This window comes from Contarinia nasturtii, unplaced genomic scaffold (assembly GCF_009176525.2).
Source record: "Contarinia nasturtii isolate CC-2019 unplaced genomic scaffold, AAFC_CNas_1.1 Cnas_scaffold_220, whole genome shotgun sequence".
Classification (NCBI taxonomy): domain Eukaryota; kingdom Metazoa; phylum Arthropoda; class Insecta; order Diptera; family Cecidomyiidae; genus Contarinia; species Contarinia nasturtii.
Window position 1 is genome coordinate 371,112 of NW_022197577.1, and position 19,877 is coordinate 390,988.

General features: G+C 33.8%; 5 protein-coding genes and 1 pseudogene across 7 annotated transcripts; 2 read left to right on the top strand and 4 right to left on the bottom strand.

The window, feature by feature from the left end:
* Window positions 1–149: 149 nt before the first annotated feature.
* LOC116337297 (ras-related protein Rab-30) lies at window positions 150–11,412 on the bottom strand. 2 transcript variants are annotated; one of them, XM_031761737.1, is made up of 6 exons: window positions 10,674–11,412; window positions 1,926–1,987; window positions 1,695–1,810; window positions 1,579–1,631; window positions 1,206–1,506; window positions 150–1,116 (listed from the first exon to the last, which is right to left on the bottom strand). In XM_031761737.1, exons 2-6 carry the CDS (start codon window positions 1,978–1,980, stop codon window positions 1,009–1,011), a joined length of 633 nt encoding a protein of 210 aa, XP_031617597.1. In that variant the 5' UTR covers window positions 1,981–1,987; window positions 10,674–11,412; the 3' UTR covers window positions 150–1,008. The 2 variants fall into 2 exon arrangements, with proteins under 2 accessions (XP_031617597.1, XP_031617596.1); XM_031761736.1 differs by having other exon boundaries at window positions 9,844–11,412.
* On the top strand, window positions 2,229–3,142 carry LOC116337298 (baculoviral IAP repeat-containing protein 5-like). The gene is made up of 3 exons (XM_031761738.1): window positions 2,229–2,471; window positions 2,594–2,773; window positions 2,905–3,142. The coding sequence occupies exons 1-3, from the start codon at window positions 2,364–2,366 to the stop codon at window positions 3,043–3,045; spliced, it is 429 nt and encodes a 142-aa protein (XP_031617598.1). The 5' UTR covers window positions 2,229–2,363; the 3' UTR covers window positions 3,046–3,142.
* Window positions 11,413–12,475: 1,063 nt separating the features above from the next.
* On the bottom strand, window positions 12,476–14,769 carry LOC116337296 (toll-interacting protein-like). Of its 2 annotated transcripts, none has more exons than XM_031761735.1 (6): window positions 14,289–14,419; window positions 14,085–14,204; window positions 13,849–14,006; window positions 13,585–13,740; window positions 13,443–13,509; window positions 12,476–13,361 (listed from the first exon to the last, which is right to left on the bottom strand). In XM_031761735.1, the coding sequence occupies exons 1-6, from the start codon at window positions 14,307–14,309 to the stop codon at window positions 13,071–13,073; spliced, it is 813 nt and encodes a 270-aa protein (XP_031617595.1). In that variant the 5' UTR covers window positions 14,310–14,419; the 3' UTR covers window positions 12,476–13,070. The 2 variants fall into 2 exon arrangements, with proteins under 2 accessions (XP_031617595.1, XP_031617594.1); XM_031761734.1 differs by lacking the exon at window positions 14,289–14,419 and adding an exon at window positions 14,593–14,769 and having other exon boundaries at window positions 12,479–13,361.
* A 52-nt stretch (window positions 14,770–14,821) lies between these two features.
* LOC116337295 (proteasome subunit alpha type-1) lies at window positions 14,822–16,453 on the top strand. Its single transcript, XM_031761733.1, has 3 exons — window positions 14,822–14,955; window positions 15,179–15,799; window positions 15,902–16,453. The coding sequence occupies exons 1-3, from the start codon at window positions 14,953–14,955 to the stop codon at window positions 16,130–16,132; spliced, it is 855 nt and encodes a 284-aa protein (XP_031617593.1). The 5' UTR covers window positions 14,822–14,952; the 3' UTR covers window positions 16,133–16,453.
* On the bottom strand, window positions 16,435–18,036 carry LOC116337294 (annotated as a pseudogene).
* A 282-nt stretch (window positions 18,037–18,318) lies between these two features.
* On the bottom strand, window positions 18,319–19,829 carry LOC116336899. Its single transcript, XM_031761097.1, has 2 exons — window positions 19,499–19,829; window positions 18,319–19,030 (listed from the first exon to the last, which is right to left on the bottom strand). Exons 1-2 carry the CDS (start codon window positions 19,665–19,667, stop codon window positions 18,375–18,377), a joined length of 825 nt encoding a protein of 274 aa, XP_031616957.1. The 5' UTR covers window positions 19,668–19,829; the 3' UTR covers window positions 18,319–18,374.
* Window positions 19,830–19,877: the final 48 nt, after the last annotated feature.

Consider the following 19,877-nt stretch of genomic DNA (forward strand, 5'->3'; position numbering starts at 1 on the left):
TAAACGTTAAACCGTCACACAAACCTGCATAATTTTACTTACTTTTCATTAGTTCATCCAATGGAACCATATGTTGATAAGTTTACCGCTTCATTTACGCAATACAAAGACGTTGTGGGTGATTATTCTATTTTATATTTATGGTTTTATTGATAAAATTGCTCCTAATTTAAAATCACAAATTTATTTATACAATAATGTGCAATTAGATCACCTTCAAGTATCCATTCATAGGAGTAATAGTTCAAAAAATTGGTCATTGTAAAACAAAAGTTATGAAATAGGGTTATTTGTTACTTTTGGGTTTGGAACCGTTTCATTTTATCGATTTTCCCGAAACTTTTCTAAATTACTATTATTATTATGGAAATCAAACGGTCTGTATTTTGATTTACAGTGAGTATGCGACTCTTATTGTGATTGAAACTACATAGATTGAAACAACACAAACTCCAAATGTTTACAACTCAGGCACATTAATTGGATAATTGAAAAGCATATTTAAAAAGGTACTAGTTATTTCGTTAAAAAAAAGAAAAAAAAACTAATTTGTTTTTTTTTTTTAAATCTTCATACGATTGCAAGCTAACAAATCACAACAATATAAAACAATCATATAAATATTATTCATTTGACCGCGATACAAAGCGTATTTCCCTATATAACTAAAATAGATGTGAGGTGTTTGTTTTTGTTGGGAATTGATCGTGAACATAAAAAATGCATTACAAAAAAATAAACAAAAACAATGACGCTATAAAAATGATAACAATTGTTCAGATGACGACTGTAGAGATTGTATCGGTAGTACGGTCATTTCATAAGTGCAACAACTGGAAAATCGTTGCCTGTGATATCGTTAGATATAAATACTAATATAGATACTTTTTTTTCTCTTCTCTGCGATTTATACTTGATTAAACTATACGGATGGGTCATTTCCATCCCGTGGAATAAAAATGTCGCTATGATTGAGTATAATTGTTCAATCGTTGAATTTTGGCTAATTTAACTTGGTCCAAGATTTAGATTATTGCAACAATTGCTAGTTGTTTGACTCAGTAAATTCGCTTTGGTTCCTAAATTCGATATTCCACCGGTTTCGCTGCGCGGCACCTATTTAAACAGTTCATTAAATATGCGTGTGAAAAAGTGAGAAAAAATTCACTCAACATTATTTCATTGTAAACTTTCTTGAATCGTACCTCTTTTGTGCGCGCCTGTTCAATCAATTCGGCGGCAATCTCATAAAACAAACGCTCAACATTATCGGCTTCTTTGGCTGAAGTTTCCAAAAAATACATGCCTTGTTGTTTGGCAAATTCCTCACCAATTGCTGTTGGTATTTCTCGGTCGTCCCTGTCAACTTTGTTCCCGACCAAAATTTTCAGCACCTTTGAATTGGCATATTCTTGAATTTCACGCAACCAATCCGGCAGACAATCGAATGTCGGCTGACAACTGATATCGTAGACTAGAATTAGAGCATGGGCCGAACGGTAATAGCTGTATGTCGTTAGAATAGAAATATGAATGTCACTGTGTCTGTTCAAGTTCAAGACTGAAATGAATATTAACCTTTGCGTGATAGATCGAAATCGCTCTTGGCCTGCAGTGTCCCAGATTTGAAGCTGTAAATGCAAACAATGTTTTAAACAAACCGTTTTAACGACGATTGAAATTAATTTACTTACTTTTATCTTTTCATTATCCACAACAACTGTTTTTATCATAAAATCTACACCAATCGTAGCTCCTTGACCGGGTGGAAAAACGCCTTGTGTAAATCGACGAACAAGACAGGTCTTTCCTGAAAAAGCAAAAAAAAACATTGAACTATTACCGAAACCATAAGCACAAAGCCGCAAAACTTTTGTTTTTGACTGAATACGTGCAGTTTATTATTAATTTATACCAAAACTTACCAACGCCAGCATTTCCAATTAGAACAACTTTGAATAAAAATTTATAATCCTCCATTTTATATCTGAAATGGCAAAGAAAGAAGATTTTTATTAAATAAAAGGAAATATTTCAGAAAAATTAAAAAAAAAAATAAAAAATGTTCAAAATAAAAGAAGTAAATTAAGCGAAAATAACTGAAAATTCAAATCGACCACTTAAAGTGTAAAACAACAAATATGACAAGTACGCAGCCATTGAAGCTTCCTCGTTGCGACGTTGGTAGCGCTGTATACACATATGTTTGACATATTTGAAGTTTTATATATTTAACGGAACGGAGAAACATTCGATTGCATCAAATACAAGCAACATTCATCTATTTTTATACACATTTTTATATTATTTGTCAATAATTTTAACATAAATCGATTCCATTGAAAAGAAAATCAAAAAAAAAAATGCCAGGCGTTAATCAAAGTTCAAATCATTTCTTTTTCGAGAAAGATCGTAAAGCAAGTTTCCAGTCTTGGCCATTTAGTGAACGTCAGAACTGTAGTATCACAAAGGTAAGCAATCGCATTTCTTTTTTGCATTACATTTCAAATGTCTGCTTTTTAGTTTTTCAATCAATCAACAATTTGTGAAATGAATTTAAAAAAGCAAACACCATATTGAAAAATCGTTTCAGATGGCACAGGCTGGTTTCTACTACGCTGGTTCATCAACAGATGATGATACAGCCGCTTGTTTTCTATGCGGCAAAGTATTGGATGGATGGGAATCAACCGACGATCCATGGTCGGAGCATAAGAAACATTCACCACAGTGTGCTTTCGTGAAACTTGGCCGACCAGAAGACGATACCACGGTAAGTTCACTTTAATTCAACATTCTTCACTCGAATCAATAATTCATGTCTTATGCACATAAAGATTTATTCGATGGTAATGTGAGACAAAACAAATGTCTGATGCATTAATCTATTGACTTTTTTTATAGGTTGGCGAGCAACTCGATCTATTGGATTTATACGTGCAGAAAGTGTTCGACAAGAAATTGGATGAAGCGAAAAAAGTGTTGACTGAATTGGGAAGTAAAGCACGTGCCGTCATTCAGGCAAAACTCAAATCGAACGATTGAACATCTCTTTTTTTTACTCGAAATCACAATCATTAAATTACATATGCATTTTTTTAAAGCATGGAACATATATAGAAATGTAAGATAACATTTTTTGAATGTCATTTTAAATAATATATTTGGAAAAAAAATACATAATTTGTACATTCAAAAAAAAAATAAAATTGTCTTAATTGTGTTGTACTTGTATCGATCCGTGAAAGTTTTGAAAATGTTTGTTTAAGAAAGTGTTTTAATTTCAGTATGGCATGAGCTTGTTAAAAAATTCCCTAAATTCACGGCTCGTTAAGCGTAATGTGGTAACAGTACTCATCGCATCATCCATCATAAGAGGGTGGAATTGTCATATATCTCTCGAAACAAACACAACTTTTCGCTCTAGATCTCTCTTTTCGCCTATCACTCGAAACCCTCGAGCGCAAATTTATTCGGCTGAAACTAATGTCATGAACATTTCATTTTGAATCGTATTTCCATCAACGTTGTTGATATTCAATTTAATTCAAATAATGGATCCACTTCATTTCGAGGTTATTCCATTCGTTAATTTCTTTATGTTATATCATCAACGCTATTTCCCTGTCGCCCATTTGCGTGATAAGATTGTAAACCACAGAGTTTGTGGCATAACATTTATAGTGCAATATACATTTACTGCTGCTGTTGCTGTGGAAAACTATTAAGTGATGAGAAGCAGCAATGTGGAAAATTAATGAAAAAAAAAATCGACAGTATATGCAAATTGATGGAGAATTAACTTTTATGCCTATTTTCTTCGACAAATACTATCTGAGACATGGTTTCAGCGACTATGATAATGGATTGTGGTTTTTCACAGTGAAAGGATCGTTTTATGTAAAATCTCGTAAATTTCGTTTCACTTTTTTTTTAACAACTGACAGTTATCGATTTTCGCGTCCAATTTCTCTGGAGTGCCAATCAGATATAGCGCTGCCAGAAAAATACAATAATTTTTCACATCAGATTTTTACGCTGTAAATATGTGGGTGAAACCATTGAACATTCTATATATTTATGAGATCAATCACAGAGCACTGCTGTCTGCTCATGTAAGAAAAAGAAAAAAGCAAATGTTAGTATCGAATTTCTCTATTTTCTTTACAACATTGAATGTGAATGATTTATTTCCCTTTGTTGAAAACTCTTTTTTCAAATACGCATGGAGTCGGGTGTAATATTGATTTTTTTGGTTTTACATGGTTTCCCTGTTTATGCAGGAATGGCACGTAGTGCATTGACATACGTTGGCCATTTAATTGGATGTGTAAGTGGCAAAACCACCACACACACACACACATACTAATTGGAATTATTGATGAGACGTCTAACGTGTGCACCGCCCAATATAAATGTGTACCACATGATTTGTTAGTTTTACTCAGGTGAACCAGCGAACCGACACCCAATTCAAATATGCGCTTGTATTTTTAATGTTGAATCGAGTGTTTTCATTCATTTTTTTTTCATTCTCCCGGTTGCTTGTGAATGACTGTATTGATGAATTTACCTAATGCATAAACCACATAAACGCATTCATTTGTATGTACAATGACAAAAGCCTTCATTTGGCTGCCATTTATATTTAGAATATTCTTTTATGTGATATTTCAATGGAATTCTTTATTCTGTCAATGGAAACTGTGATATGGTGGAGTGCACAAAAATGCAATGTTATACCAACAAGTTCATGAATTAAAATTCGCCCAATTCAAACTCATTTGGAAAATTAATTTTTGATCATAAAATGACAGACATAACAAATGACAGCTCATTTATGGATTCTTATTTTAGCGATGGGCAAGCTTTTTTTAGCTTTAAATATCTCTTTTTCATCAGCAATTAAAAAGGTTATTTGCCCTGCACGTACTCGGCCTTGATTAAATGCTTCATAGCAATAACAAAAAAATCGTGTAGTTAAATGGAACATTCAAATTCGGAATGGGCTTCCAAATGGGTCGTGCAATTCAATTCTTAGAAGGTTCTATGTATAATATAATTTTTTACGATTCTTTTTCTGACGATTTTACGAGAAAATGTACATGGTTTCATAACATAAACTGTATGAATTGCGCAAAAAAGGTTGTTCTAACGGCGAAATGTCTTTGGAAATAAAATAAAACCAATCCAAAATTACTCGAAACCAACCATTCCAATAGATGCGCGATCAAATGTGCACAAAGGAAATGCGTCATAGAGAAACAGTCATCGTTTCAATGCAAAATCGTGTCCATTAGTTGCAAAAAGTGTAGCGATATACCTTTTAAACGAATGGTGTCGATAAGTGTATGCGAGTCACATTCAAATTTTTTCATGACTTCAATCTAAGGCAATGATGTAATCAACGATAATAAACGGTGCTACAAACAATGTATATATGTCGTGCCAGCTCATTCTGGCAGGTGTCGTGTTGAATAGTTGAAGATGACAGTCTCCGCGAACTGTGCATTTGAGCTATACAGATAATTATTTTGCATGTTTTGTTCACACACCACGAATCATGGCAGAGATTGCTGTTGTTGTTTCTTTTTTAACGTAAATCTCATCAGCGTTTTAGTTTCAACAATGTTACTGTTTCAGTGTGACGGGTGTCAGAATGGAATTTTGTTTGGTGACTAACATTTTCACATTATTTTCTGCAATTTTTGTAATCGCTCGCAGTAATCCATTGTTTCTGACGAACACCATCTGCAACTCGGCTAAAAACTCTGACAATGTAAATTGCGAGAGAGAAAGAGGGGATAAGAAGAAGAAGGGAGATAGTAGCATCGTTTCCATGAATTGTTTTCCGTTGTGAAGAACGAATTATTCTATGTGTTGTAACTTTAATTGAATTCTTATTTTTTACATCATATTGTTTTTGAATAATAGCATTTCAATGGCATATTCCATTTCCGAAGAAATCTAAAGTTTTTCCATATAGATGTATACACGTTCATCAAAAAAACTTTGATTTGATAAAGAACATATATTCAAAGAGATGGATCTCAATCCGCTAATCCCATTTTTCTTTGTCTTCTTGTCTTCAACTTTTCTCATCCGGAACTTTTAAATCGACTCGTTTTTTTTACTTTTTTTTTTTACTCGAATGCATTCGCTATTGAAAACAAACTAACTTTGAGCCAGAAACGACAGCAACAACAAAAGATTTTCGTGTATTTTTGGCCACTTTTCAAGTATTTTTTTGAGCAAGAAAAGTTTTGATTTGTTGTGGTTTGATAGAGATCACTTTCTTTAACCAAACTTATCCATTTTCCATCGCCAAAAAAAAAAACTTATTTGCCAATTCGAATTGATGGTAAAGAGCATGAAATCGAAATATACAATCGAAAAAAATGCCGAAATTGAAATACGGCCACCAAACAAGAGCAAGAGAATAACATTGTGTTCTTAGTAACGACAGCACCAACAATTGAGCATGAAAACTTCTTTATACCGCTGGTTCTGTTAGAATGAAATGTGTGGACTCACTCTTCAATACGAATGAAAAAAATGATGTTGACTTGGAATTTCTCCGTCGTAACTAGATCAAGTCCGAATGTTCTGCAAGCAGTACACGTCCCAAGACAAAACAGAAAGAAATCAAGCTATTTGTTCCGTTGAATACGAGAATAATAAAAATGATAATCTTTTGATTTTTTTTTTGGTGCCAAAGTATATGTACAGTTTGCTGCAAGAAAGACAAGGCACAATGGAAAATAGCTACGACATTCGTTTAAGAGGAGGCACGAAAGTCAAATTGAATAATTTTGCGATTTTCATTTTTTTGCCTACAACATCACATTAAAATTACAACATAAATATCATAACATCTTGAATGGCTGGAATCAAGCTGAATGCTATAATTGAGAATGAGCGGCAAAATTAACTATGAAAATCGTTGTGAAATTGCTTTTCGGAATAATTTCCATTTTACGCGGAATGCTACATTATTACAAATGCTAATTTTATTTGAAATGCATCAATGTTATAGGTGTTAATATGCTTTTTTCCGTTCTAATTTACGCGTCGCCGAAAAATTACTACAAAAGAAATGCTATGGGTTTTGATGTATTCCATTCTCTCTTGTATACTCAATATTGTTTTCCATTCCATTGGATTGCGTATAACGGCGAAAAAAAAAGTTTCTATAACAAAAATCTCATCGCTCATTTTTCCCTCATCATTGCTTTTCATTTGCCTTGAGTGTTCGTTGTGCACTGTATGTGAAGTTAAAAAAAAAAAAAAACAGAGCACAAAGCACGCACCTTACAATAAGCGATCATCGGTGAGTGTACGATTTCATATAGCGAAACAACATTCCTCTATCGAATTAAAAATGTTTGTGTGTGCATAGGGTCAATGTCGGTTAAGTAATTCGTTTGCCTTTGTTCACGCATCGCAAGCCAAGTGCGGATCACACGTGAAAGAATGGCCACCCGCCTCTCGATTCGCTACAAATCTCCCCAAAATAATGATTGAACACAAATCACTTGAAGTAAAAATATAATTATATAATAACTGTTGTGGATGCATCGATCGATCTAGTTGCGCCAGTGAATTAATAAATTTTTAAAATTACGCCAACGATATTTTGGTCTTTGGACGGAATTTTGTATGTGATCTATATGATATTGGGTATTGTGAATGTTACGAAGCATAACGGAGTATGACAATTATGTTTAATTCATTCAGCTGATGCACGGATGTGTGGTACATAATTGAATGAAAAAGCAAAGTATCGCTGATATTCGATACTCAATTACGCAAAATTACCATCGATTATTATATTTTGGAGAGGGGTAGCATTCCGCAAATGTGTCATTTTATCAAGGTAAAGAAGTTCAATTTCCAAGAGGGAGACATTTATTTGTAAAGCGTTCACGAGTGTTTGCTGATGTCACACCCGCGCATATCGAATGATAAAAAAAGTACCGACCGTATGGCAACCACAATTCGAATAAAAATTTCTAGAAATAAAAAAAAACTAGCCGATTCGATTATGTTTAGGGTGTAGTATCAATGAATATTTACGATACCCAATTGTGTATTTCAATTTTACACACAATTCTCATGACCGAAGAAAAACGAAATAACCCGTTGCCTTCATCGTCGGATTATTTCAATGTTCCGTAAAAGCGACTACAGCGAAACAAAACGGCAGGTTAGTTACTGTCATATGCCATGCAAATTCCACATACATACAAAAAATGGGTTGAATTTAAACCGACAATCAATCGCATGCGAACAATATCCAAACATATGTCAATAATTTCAGAAGTAATGTTTGCTTTCATGTTATGTTTTGCTTGAATGAAACCCTTTGAAATGTAACGAAAACAGAAATACGAAGTTCTTAACCGTCTTAATTTACGTCTATATTTTACTATAGTTACTCTCTTTTTTTTACGCGTACTTAACAACCATACACCAGAAACAAAAAAACAAACGCAACAAAGAGAAAAATGAAGAATGATTGAATAAAAAGGCAATTTGAGCTTAAGAGCTAGTGGAACAAAAAAATGCGGCGATAGAAACAGAAAATAAAACAAAATCAAAAGTAACGGTATGTTTGTTACGATAAAACTTTAATTGGCACATCAATTTATAGTTTAGTCATTTTAATCATCATCTTCTACTACGTGCAAATGCACATACAAAACTTTTGCCAGTGGAGAGTTGAAGAGAAGAAAAAATGGCATACACCAATTACTATAAAAAACATACACACAAAAAGTAAGTGAAACACGCATTGTCCATGGTGATATGTGCGTGACTCATACGGCCAAATTTATTTATCGATTTCAATTCGCTGTTTATGTGCCTGCACGAATGAGCCCAAATACTGCATCGCCAGTGCAGTAAATTGAATGCATAGGCGTTTTTGCACATTGTTAACGGTTAAGCGGTCAACAATTTTTCGGCCACAAAAACGTATAATTCATCGATGAATTGAATTGGTTGATAAAAGTGAAAATATTAACCCATTAGCTGCGAGTGTGCCAGCAAACAATGTTTTCAAATGTTGCTATTCAAATGTGCCAGTGTACACTTCGAATTTTAAACAGCTACAGTCGTTAATGCTGAAGAGAATGTAATGAGCTCGGTTTTTGTTAGCAGAAAAAGTGAAAAATATGTACGAAAAAATATCACTTTTACTTTTTTGTGTACAATCTGTAGTGTCTGAATACCGCTGAATACGGTCACAAACCGTTCAGTTCCATTTGTTCAAGTACATTTCTCAGACGATGAATTAAAGACAATATGAGCTGACAAAAACATACGCTGTTTATTTTTTTTTGCGAGTGAGTGCGAGAAGAGAAAGCCTTGAGATAAACACATGGCAATGCATTTCGTAAAGTGGTAATGGCTTAATGCTTGCATAATTATATATTTGAAATTTGCATTGGCAACTTGTTTACCATATATTGAGCGGTAAATAAAATCACCAACCACATGAATAACATATCGATTCGCAAATGTAATTTTCAAAATGGTTCTTGATTACGTTATAAAAATTGGATTACTACATGCTTTTAATCAATCAAACTCATGTGGTCACTATCGATTTACCCACACATACTCTAAATGGATTTTATTGCTAAACTTCACTGAGCGTAGCACACAAATTGGAACATCATTCTCTCAAACGTGATGCAATCAAATTGAGAAAAAAAACCATCATCAAAAAAAGTAAAATAAAAATATTCAAAACAACACCGTAATATGCACATCAATTTGTATAATAATCAAGCTATCACAAGGAAATGCAAAATAGAGCAAAACTTCGTATTTACGTACCGCGTATGAGAGTCCAAAAGTATATGCACAAAGTTCACAAATATTTGATGCGACAAGCGAGACAAAGTTTCGTTATTTCTTTTGTCTTTTCTTTGTCAAGATGTTTTCCATGTATGACATGGAAAATTGTTAAAATATTTGTATCTTTTATAACTTGATTATGATAATACAACTTAATACAGATAATATTATTCTTAGCGCTTCTAAATCGTCGCATGGAATTTTCACTATTTTCTCTTTGCATTCATTGAGCGTATACAAAACACTGTACGCAGCACGAGATAGTACACACAATACAATACCCACGCAAAATACCAGAAGCGAGCGTAACTTATCGGAATAATAAAAAAACGTTCGTTTCGTCGGAGGGTGGTTTTATATATCTATTTTCTTGGAAAGTTATTGAACGCTTTGAATGGAAAATAGTTGTATTATAGTCAGATTTAGACGATGTGCAGTGATTTTGCCAATATTTTCATCACAATCTTTGAATTTATATCAATTACGCCAGTGGGGCAAAATTATCAGTTTTACGACGCGAGATTATCGGAATTTTTATCACCCTTACAAATGAGTTTTCTGTGCTGTCGCCGATCCAAATACTAGCATCATTCATATGCTCATTTGTTATGAAAATAACGTTGTCTTTTTTCTATTAACATTGATGGTGGTCGTTCATTGCTCATAAATAATGGAACAATGAACTTTCATTGACTTTATCCGGTTCAGCGAATCTTAATTGAAACTCTCAATGAAACTGATGGTAAACATTTGGTCACCATAAATTCATTCATGAGAGCTTATGTTTTTTGGGTAAAAAGGGCCTTCACCTTGATTTCAAAACCGATGACTTTTTTCAATGTTTTTTTTTTAACTCAAATACACGAATAATTCACTTTCTAAGCATTTGAACTCATTGTCAATCTAAATTAAACTTCACTTTCCATTCGGTGGCAATTTTTAAACATCACGAAAAAAAAATCAATTCAAAATCAAAAACCACACATCAGCCACTTAGTATACGGTAGCTAGACAACGACTGATTACAATCATTTTTTCAAGTGTGTTGTTGTTTTGGCCACTTTTAACTACAACCTATCGTCTGTGTATTTATGAATGTTTGAAAACGATGTCACTTTTGATATTTCACGTTTTTTCCTCCTGTTTACAAATCCATTACACAATCCATGACTCAATTTTGTGTGGTATTGTCAATCGCAAAAATGGTCACAATACGAAAAGAATACTTAAACTGAATTCAAAACATTTGTCATTTTTATGGTACGTGTAAGAGTCTGAATCGCGTGACACTCTAACTGTCGATATGGGTGTATGATGGAGATGTACGATATATAGACAAACACCGATGTTCAAACAGTGTTGTTCAACGAACAAGCTTCACTTATTGCGATCCGATTCGCGACAACACTTTGCGTACTCTGACCGATGTATTTTTAACCGGAATCCACCAACCAAATTTTTTGGTTTGCGATTTTGCTGCTTTTTCTAAACAAACCAAAGCAAATAAGAAAAAAGAAAGCCCGAACCATGCGCACAACTGAATCCAACTAAATGGCAATCGCCACTGTTTTCATCTCGAACTCCCCGCGCGCTCAGTCGCTCATACAAGTGGAGAACACATAACAAGAGCGAGTGAGAGGTACACATACGTTTGCGTGTAGTCATCGAATATACACACACTGAATGCTGTTTCCCCCCATTTCTGCCACACAAAGGTAACAACAACATTCGTTTACAATATTCAATTTGTTTTTTGCCTCTCTCTCTCTCTCTCTCGCTCGAGCTCTCTTTCTCTACACCGTAGCTTATTTTATACTCGTTACTTGTTCGGTGTGCGCACACTATGTGATATACTTATTCATCGCTCGAAACAAATAATAATAACTTTTTGAATGTAATATTTTTGTATTCATTTGTATGTAATTCAGGCGGCTATACGTTTTTTTGTTCCGCTCATCAAAGCTCTTTAACAAAAAAATATTTAACCCATTTGGAATATTCTCATTCTATGCCATAAATGTAAACAACTTTTTTTACGTATGCGATAATCATTTAAGAGCGAAAAAAAAAACTATACACATATACTATATTTAGCTATTTTTTCGAGAATGACTCAGCGACCGACATTCGTCTAATGTTTTTATAATGTTTAAAGTGATGGAGTTTGTTTTGAACATTTTTTTTTTCACTTTGATTTCAGCAACTTGTTTACTCTAAGAGCCATGAGTTACCTTTTTAACATACACCTAGACATACACTTTTTATGAATCTGGATTTGAATATTTTTTATACTTGCTATACTCAAATACTTTTTTTTGGTATATTATTCTTTTGATAAGAAATTCATTTATATCATAAAAGATAAAAAAAACCAATGGAATTTTTCCCCATTCAAACCATTTTTTGGGAACTCTTCAATTGATTGAATAATAAATAATAATATGCAAAAAAGGCTTTTCCATTTGATAACATTTATTTTCGCGTATTTTTTTTTGTTGAATAAAAATACAGACAATTATTAGTACAGGCTTAATGGATACACTATAGAAACATATAATAATCATTCGATTGACGGAGTCTCATGTTGCCACAATCGATTAAAAAAAAAAAAAAAAAAAAAAAACGAATTAAAACCGGAAGCCAAACATAAAATGATTTAAATACAAAATAATCAATCAAAAGGGAATAAATTAAATCCGGAAGTATAGATCGACTTTGACAACACTGGCAAATGATTACATCAATATCAATTGTTCATCTGATCAAAATTCAATGGAATCGCAATTTCAGTGCAAATCAAATGACTGCAGACTTACAAGAAAGAATGAACTATTAAAACAATTAAGAAGTTTGAATAAATAAATGTAAATTACCTTTTCACAATATAGACAAAAAAAAATAGACTTCGACGAAGAAAATCAAAATCGTCGGTTTTCGTTCGATATTTGGCAAATTTGGGAATGACATTATACAATTATCAGTAGGTGCAAGAAATAATTTAAATAACGTGCATGTTACTGCATCAAAGCAAACAAAATTAATCATCGAATAAATAGAATAATCACGGCAATAATGGCCCATTAAGATTAGTTCGCGGTTCAAGATATTGATAGAAAAAGATATATTTATATCCATAAAAAATAAATGGAATATTTCGCTTTTAGTTGTGTAAAAAAAGCTTGAATTTTGTTCGAGCAAACTACTTTTTACTGTTCGGTCATTTGAAGAAGCGAATTGATTGTGCTTTGTTTATTGCCTCGATTTGCTTCCAAAACCGATCGAATCACTTCATCGTCAACATTTGGGAACATTTCTTTGACTTGTTTTACATCATCATCGGTGATTGGTTGCACTGGTGGTGGTTGTTCAACAACTGGCGGACGAACTTGCGGTTGAGGTGTCACAAAAACTGGTAACGCCTGGCCACCAGACACATTTGGAACCATAACAACAGGTGGCACTGCAGCATAGTTATATGTTGCCATTGCCGCTGCAGGCTTTAGGAAAAAACACACAAAATGTAATGAAAATGCAAACTCTTAACGAAATAAAGAGTTGTTAGGTAAAGGAAAACTTACCGTAAAGCTCATTACAACATCAATCATTCCTTCGACATTATCACCCTGTTTACCACTTAGGCTATACCTAAGGGGAGAATCACAAAAGAAAAGAATTAATTTAAAATAATCGACAAATAATCGGGAAACCATTAGGCTATACCATTCTTCGTGTGTTTCACCGCGCAAAACTGATTCCGGAATTTTAATCTCCGTCCATGCAATCAATTCGTCCATTTTAAAGCTGCACTCATCGTAAATTTCTACAAATATGGTATTTACGCCGTTTGGCAATTGACTATGAATGACACGGTTCCAACTGTAATGAAAAAAAAAATGGAAAAAAAATCAATTTCTGCTCGTGATGATTCTAGGTATGTGAATAACGTCATTTAAATAAACTTTTATATTGTTAAATTGTCATTACCGTGGTGTTTTACCGCCGTTTGGATCTGTTTGTGTTTCATAAACGAAATGACCAACACGAATACGAGCATATGGATCCATTCGTGTTAAACCATAATTTCGTACAAGTTTTGCTTGTGCAACGGTGATACTAAGTCGACCGACAATATTCGATGCCGGCTAAAATCGAAGATTTTCAACATTTTAATATTAAATCGAATAAAAATTCCATGAAAATCAAAGGTTAAAAGTATTTACAATGTAGGAGGCATTTTGTTGTTGAAACAATGCGATTGCAGCTTGTCGATCAGCCGATTCTTGAATCTCACGTTCTGTTGTCAACCTCAAAAATCCAGCTGGTAATGGGCCAATAACTGCCTGTTGACATTCGAAAACAATAAAATTATTAATTTCATCAGACAACCACAATCAATTTTCATCGCACGAAAAAATTAAACCCACAACATTTATAATTCCCGACATCTAAGCAATAAAATTTATATTCAATTACGACTCAAACGATAATGAAAACCGAATAATACTCGACGAACGATTACACATCGTTTGTAATGATTCACTTCGCGAAAAAAAAATTATTGGCTTCGCACGACGTAAACAGATTTCAATGTATAATATTCGTGTAGGAATCGTATTCGAACGGTAACTTAATAAGCATATACGTCATGCACTCACTCAGATAAAGTAATTGTGTTTGCAATAAACAATTTGAACAGACAATCGAATTTACACAAAATCTCAAACTTACTCTTTGCCATCCTTGAGCTTGTGCTGACATTTTTTAAATTTAATTCTCGTACAAACAACGTTTTATAGATAAATTTGTCCAAAAATATGGATGTTTTCTCTCGTATTTATATGCTGTGGTGTCTTGCGTGACAAGTGCCCGTATCTGCGTTAAAAGTATATTATTTGTAAATAATGTCAAAAACTTCTGATAGCATCGCGAATATTCATCGGCTTGAATGGATGGCTGCATACTTTGCATTTGTATGTCAAAATAACATTTAAACCGCGGCTAACTTCACGCATATAACTTTTGTTGCTACACATCAGATACAGTGATTTTTGTATTGTCATTGCTCCGGCTGGAATTCAATTGCACAAAATGGTAATTTTTATAGTTTTTTTTTTTGTATTTTTATATTGATTTTTGAAATATTGATGTTAAAATTCAGTCCTTTTTCATGAGGAAAATGAAAAATTTCCCAATGTTTTCTTAAATTCGCAAATTTTTCTGGCTCATATCAATTTCATAACCTCAGTTTTGTTTGCACAAGCTTACCTTTCCCAATTTCGCCAATAAAATCTAATTAACAAAATTTCTTTTACAGTTTCGTAATCAATATGATAGTGATGTGACCGTATGGAGTCCGCAAGGTCGGCTCCATCAAGTCGAATACGCAATGGAAGCAGTTAAATTGGGTTCGGCCACCGTTGGTTTGAAAAGCCGTGACTATGCAGTTTTGGTTGCACTAAAACGTGCCTCATCGGAGTTGGCATCTTTTCAAAAGAAAATCATCCCAATCGATGACCATTTGGGCATTTCAATTGCTGGTATCACAGCTGATGCACGTGTTTTGAGCCGTTATATGCGTCAAGAGTGTTTGAATTATAAATTTTCATTCGATACAACTTATCCGGTGGCTCGTTTAATTTCAAATTTGGGCAATCGCATGCAAACATGCACACAACGTTACGATCGCCGTCCATACGGTGTTGGTTTGTTGGTCGCTGGTTATGATGATCAAGGGCCACAAATCTTTGAAGTCGTTCCAAGCGCCAATTACTTCAGCTGCAAAGCCATGTCGATCGGTTCGCGTTCACAAAGCGCTCGAACATATTTGGAAAAACATTTGAACTCATTTGTTGATTGTTCAAAAGAAGAATTGATCAAACATGGTTTGGAAGCACTCAAGGGAACACTGCCAAACGAAGATCTTCTTACTAACTCGGTAAGCCATCATTTTTTTAGATTTTATTTTTTTAAAAAAACATTTCAATCAGAGAACAATAACCAATTCCTTATTGCATTATTTTTTTTTTCTATTCGATAGAATATTTCAATTGCGGTCGTTGGTAAAAATGAGAAATTCCACATTTTGGACGACGAAGAGAATGCCAGATATGTTGCAGCTGTTGAAAAGCGTTCCGGTCCACCACCCGATAACGATGATGGAGGTTCTGGTGCTGTTGGTGGCAATGAACCGCCGACAATTGACGACTTCGATGTACCACATGAACAAGATTCGGGGGACCCCCAAGTTCAAGTAGCAATGGAAACATAAACGCTCCAAAAAATTCATTGAATCGCCTTCTATTCAATCCCCATCATGATCATTTGATTGAATAGCTGGAGCGAGAATTCGATATTGATTGAATGAATAATTTACCCTTTTTACACCAAACATTTCTAAATCTTCGAATTCTCCCTCCAAACAAAATTTTATGGATTCGTTGTCTACTTTTTGAATAACATACAGATTATTCAACGGAGTATTTTGCTTTTATATTAATACTAATCTATCAACAATAAAACAAAACAAAATAAAATGGGAAAAATTGCCTGAAATGGAATAAAACACACTGATCACATTTCGTTAAAATAATATTGATATTTTTTTTATTCGATTTTTAACAATTAAAAACGTTGCTTTTAGTTTTTGTTCAGATTTCTTTCAATCTCTTCAATCGTTCAGCTTCGGCCTTTGCTCGTTGATTTTCTCGATTACTTTCATAGTCTGCATTTATGAAGTGAATTCCAATATGATATGCACCAATGATGCCGAATATTATCAACGGATATTTTTTATTGATCATTTTTTGTGGTTTAGGTTTATTGAAACGTTTTTTTTTCTGAATAACTATCTACTTTAAACAAAGTATACAAATTGTTGTTTGGTTATGTTTTTTCACTGACATAATATGACATATTCTCTTCACATATAAAATAAACACTTAAAAGATGGCGTGTAAGTGTAGGTGTGTTTTTTCAAAAAAATACCTCTTCCTCGATTTAGAACATTCCCGGTCTATCTCGTTCGATATTTGCCGATTTTTCGAAAAACATTGCATCGATGAGAAAGCATGCGCCTAACATAATTGCTTTTATCTCAACATCTAAATCGAGTGGAAATGAGATTCCAAAGAAATCGGCATCGGTGAATAGTTCTCTAACAAGACCAGACCATTGTTTTGAAATTTTTCCGATTTCGACACCTTCCATGGTTAAAATTTTAAAGTCAACATCATTGCCGCACATTGAAAATGTGCACACTGGTCCTTCGATTCGTAAAATGGTTTCGTTGTGAACATTCTTTATTGAGAAATATGGATAACACACTGACCACTTTTGTTTAACCGAACCAATGTATTTACCGGGCGGAGCGTATACTTCAATCGATTGTAAACAACATGGGAAAATACAACTATCACATGCAGCTGGTCGACGTAGATGCATCACTTCATTTTGATACGCATCGAATACACGAAGTTTAAACCGACGCAATGGTCCACAACAATTTCTCGTACAACAATCATTATTTTCAGCGGCCCAGTACAATTTTTGGCCTAGTGCATTTTTTACGTTAAACTTGTTATTCGTTTCGAAACCAGTGATTGCTTCAATCAATTCCACTTTTTGTTGTACTAACAATTGGTCAATGGTAGCCAAATATTCAAGACCCAAAGGGCATGAATTGATAGGTAATGGATTTTCCAATTGTGGTGGAGGTGATGCTGTTGGCTGGGTTTGAATGATCATCGGAGGTGTTGGATTCATCGAAATGTTTGGTTGTGTTTGGATAAGGCCATGATGACGGATTGAATGACTTAATCGTAATGAGGTTGACTGTACGATTTCATTGTGTAGCCAATTGTTTTGTTGCGTAGCTAGTTCTATATTGTCACTTTGCAGCGGTTCCACTCTCATTTTCTCTTTTATGAATGCCTTGAGTCAGCGTATCAAATTAACTGTTCAGATCAGATTGTTTCCAATAAAATTTTGTTTGTTCAGATCAAAAATGGCACACTTAAAAAAAAACAACTTTTAGCTTAACTTAATCTGTTCACTCGATGTCTTCTTGTAAATTGAATCAAAAACAGGCCCAATTCCGTTTGCCACAAAATGGGACGAAAATATTCACATTGACATGAACGTGACTCAATTTAGAAATAATATCGACTTGTCAAATCGACATGTCCCACTTGAATGATTTCAATTGATTCCTTTATGTTTAAATAATGATTACAAATTGTATGCGCTCCATATCATACGTACGCTTGTACGCATTGTTATTGTGACATATGAACGGAAAACAAATACAACATGATAATGAATTTTAAATTAGCCTTTATGTTAACATCGCAATACTAAATGAGTAAACAGTTCCGAATTTAAATTTTAATAGCATTTATTTAAAAAATAAAAAAAGAAGAGATAAAATGAGTTACAATATATTCCATAAATGTTTCGGAAGAGTTCAGGTTTTCTTCAAAAATATACACAATTTTTTTAAAATATGAATTGATTTAAGAGTGGATATCATTATTGGTAAGAACGTTATCGATTAATCCAAAAATGCCCATTTTAAAGCGACGCTTTTGTGATGCGCTCATGCAACGAATGTCAGGTAATAAACTGCGGAAGAAATCCAAATCAGCGTCGTCAGTTTCTTGGGAGACTTTTATGCGTTTTGTTGGTACGGGTTCATAGATAATCTCTTGTAAATGTTCTTTGGGCGAGACAACACTATTAGAGCTCGTGAATGCTTGATCAACAATTGTCTTTTGTTCGGTTTCTGTTTCTGTTTCGACCTGTATATGGGCCTCATCCAGTGCATCGGTGACTGGTGTCACTTCACCAGTTGACGTTTGAATCAGTGTCACATATTGATTCTCATCTGAATCAGCTGTTGAAATTGTGTAAGTCGTTGTGGTTGTGCCACCAGTACTCACTTTTGCCAATTTGGACGTTGATGGTTTGTGGTCTTCCAACACTGGTGTTTCGTATTTAATTTGCTCTTTCACCGATCGACTCTTTGTATATGGCAACAGAAAATTCATATGCTCAGCCAAATAATATGGTTTATGATTTACTGAACCATCTTCTGACGACGTTTGTTGTTGCTTCAAATGTCGAGTTAAACACGCTCGAAGATTTCTCCAACGTTCTTTGCAATGAGCCACTGTAAATAAACAGAGAAAATACAGAATACAACATATGATATGGAACGGTTTTCTTTGTCGTCACCGTAACGAAATTCAAATGCATGTTACGAACATGTCTTTTCGAACGCTGAACAGTTTTTCAGCAATTGTTATTGTTTTTCGGCTACAGTGTACAACATGCCATTCGAAACATCGTTTGTAATGCAACAATGATAACAAATGTTTGCCACAAAAAAAAACACAGCCAAATGTCTTTCACACAAAGTAATTGATGGGAAAATAACAATCAACACATCACATGCCATTCACGACAAACAATTTGAAATTTTGAATTTTATTTACGCTTTTGTCATGCTATTACATGGAAAATTGAAAATCTATCTGTGCCAATGCAATGTTTTGAGTGGATTTGTGTTTCTGGTGTCAAACAATGGCGATGACAATTACTGTTTGTAATTTAAAATCCATTACTGTTGTTATCTTACCACTTTCATTGACTTCAGTTGAGATTTTTAGCCAAATTCGTTCGTGCTCTTCTTTGCTTCGATATTCTGGCAATGATTTATCGTACAAACTGCGTTCGCGTTCGATAATTTTCACGAACATTATATTAAACTCTTGATCATCTCTCATCTTATTCATTGAAACACACATTCAGATGATTACAATGGCAGTATTATATTTTTTCAAAGATTACACAAATTTACTCAAGGTCTTTTTTAAGTTTAATGCTACAATTTTATGAGTTTTTTTTTCGAATTTTTCACATTTAATCACTGAAAATTGAACTTTTCCGCAAGAAAATTGCTGACTGAAATACGCTTGACGTGTGACATTTAGACAGATACTACGTGACGTATAACT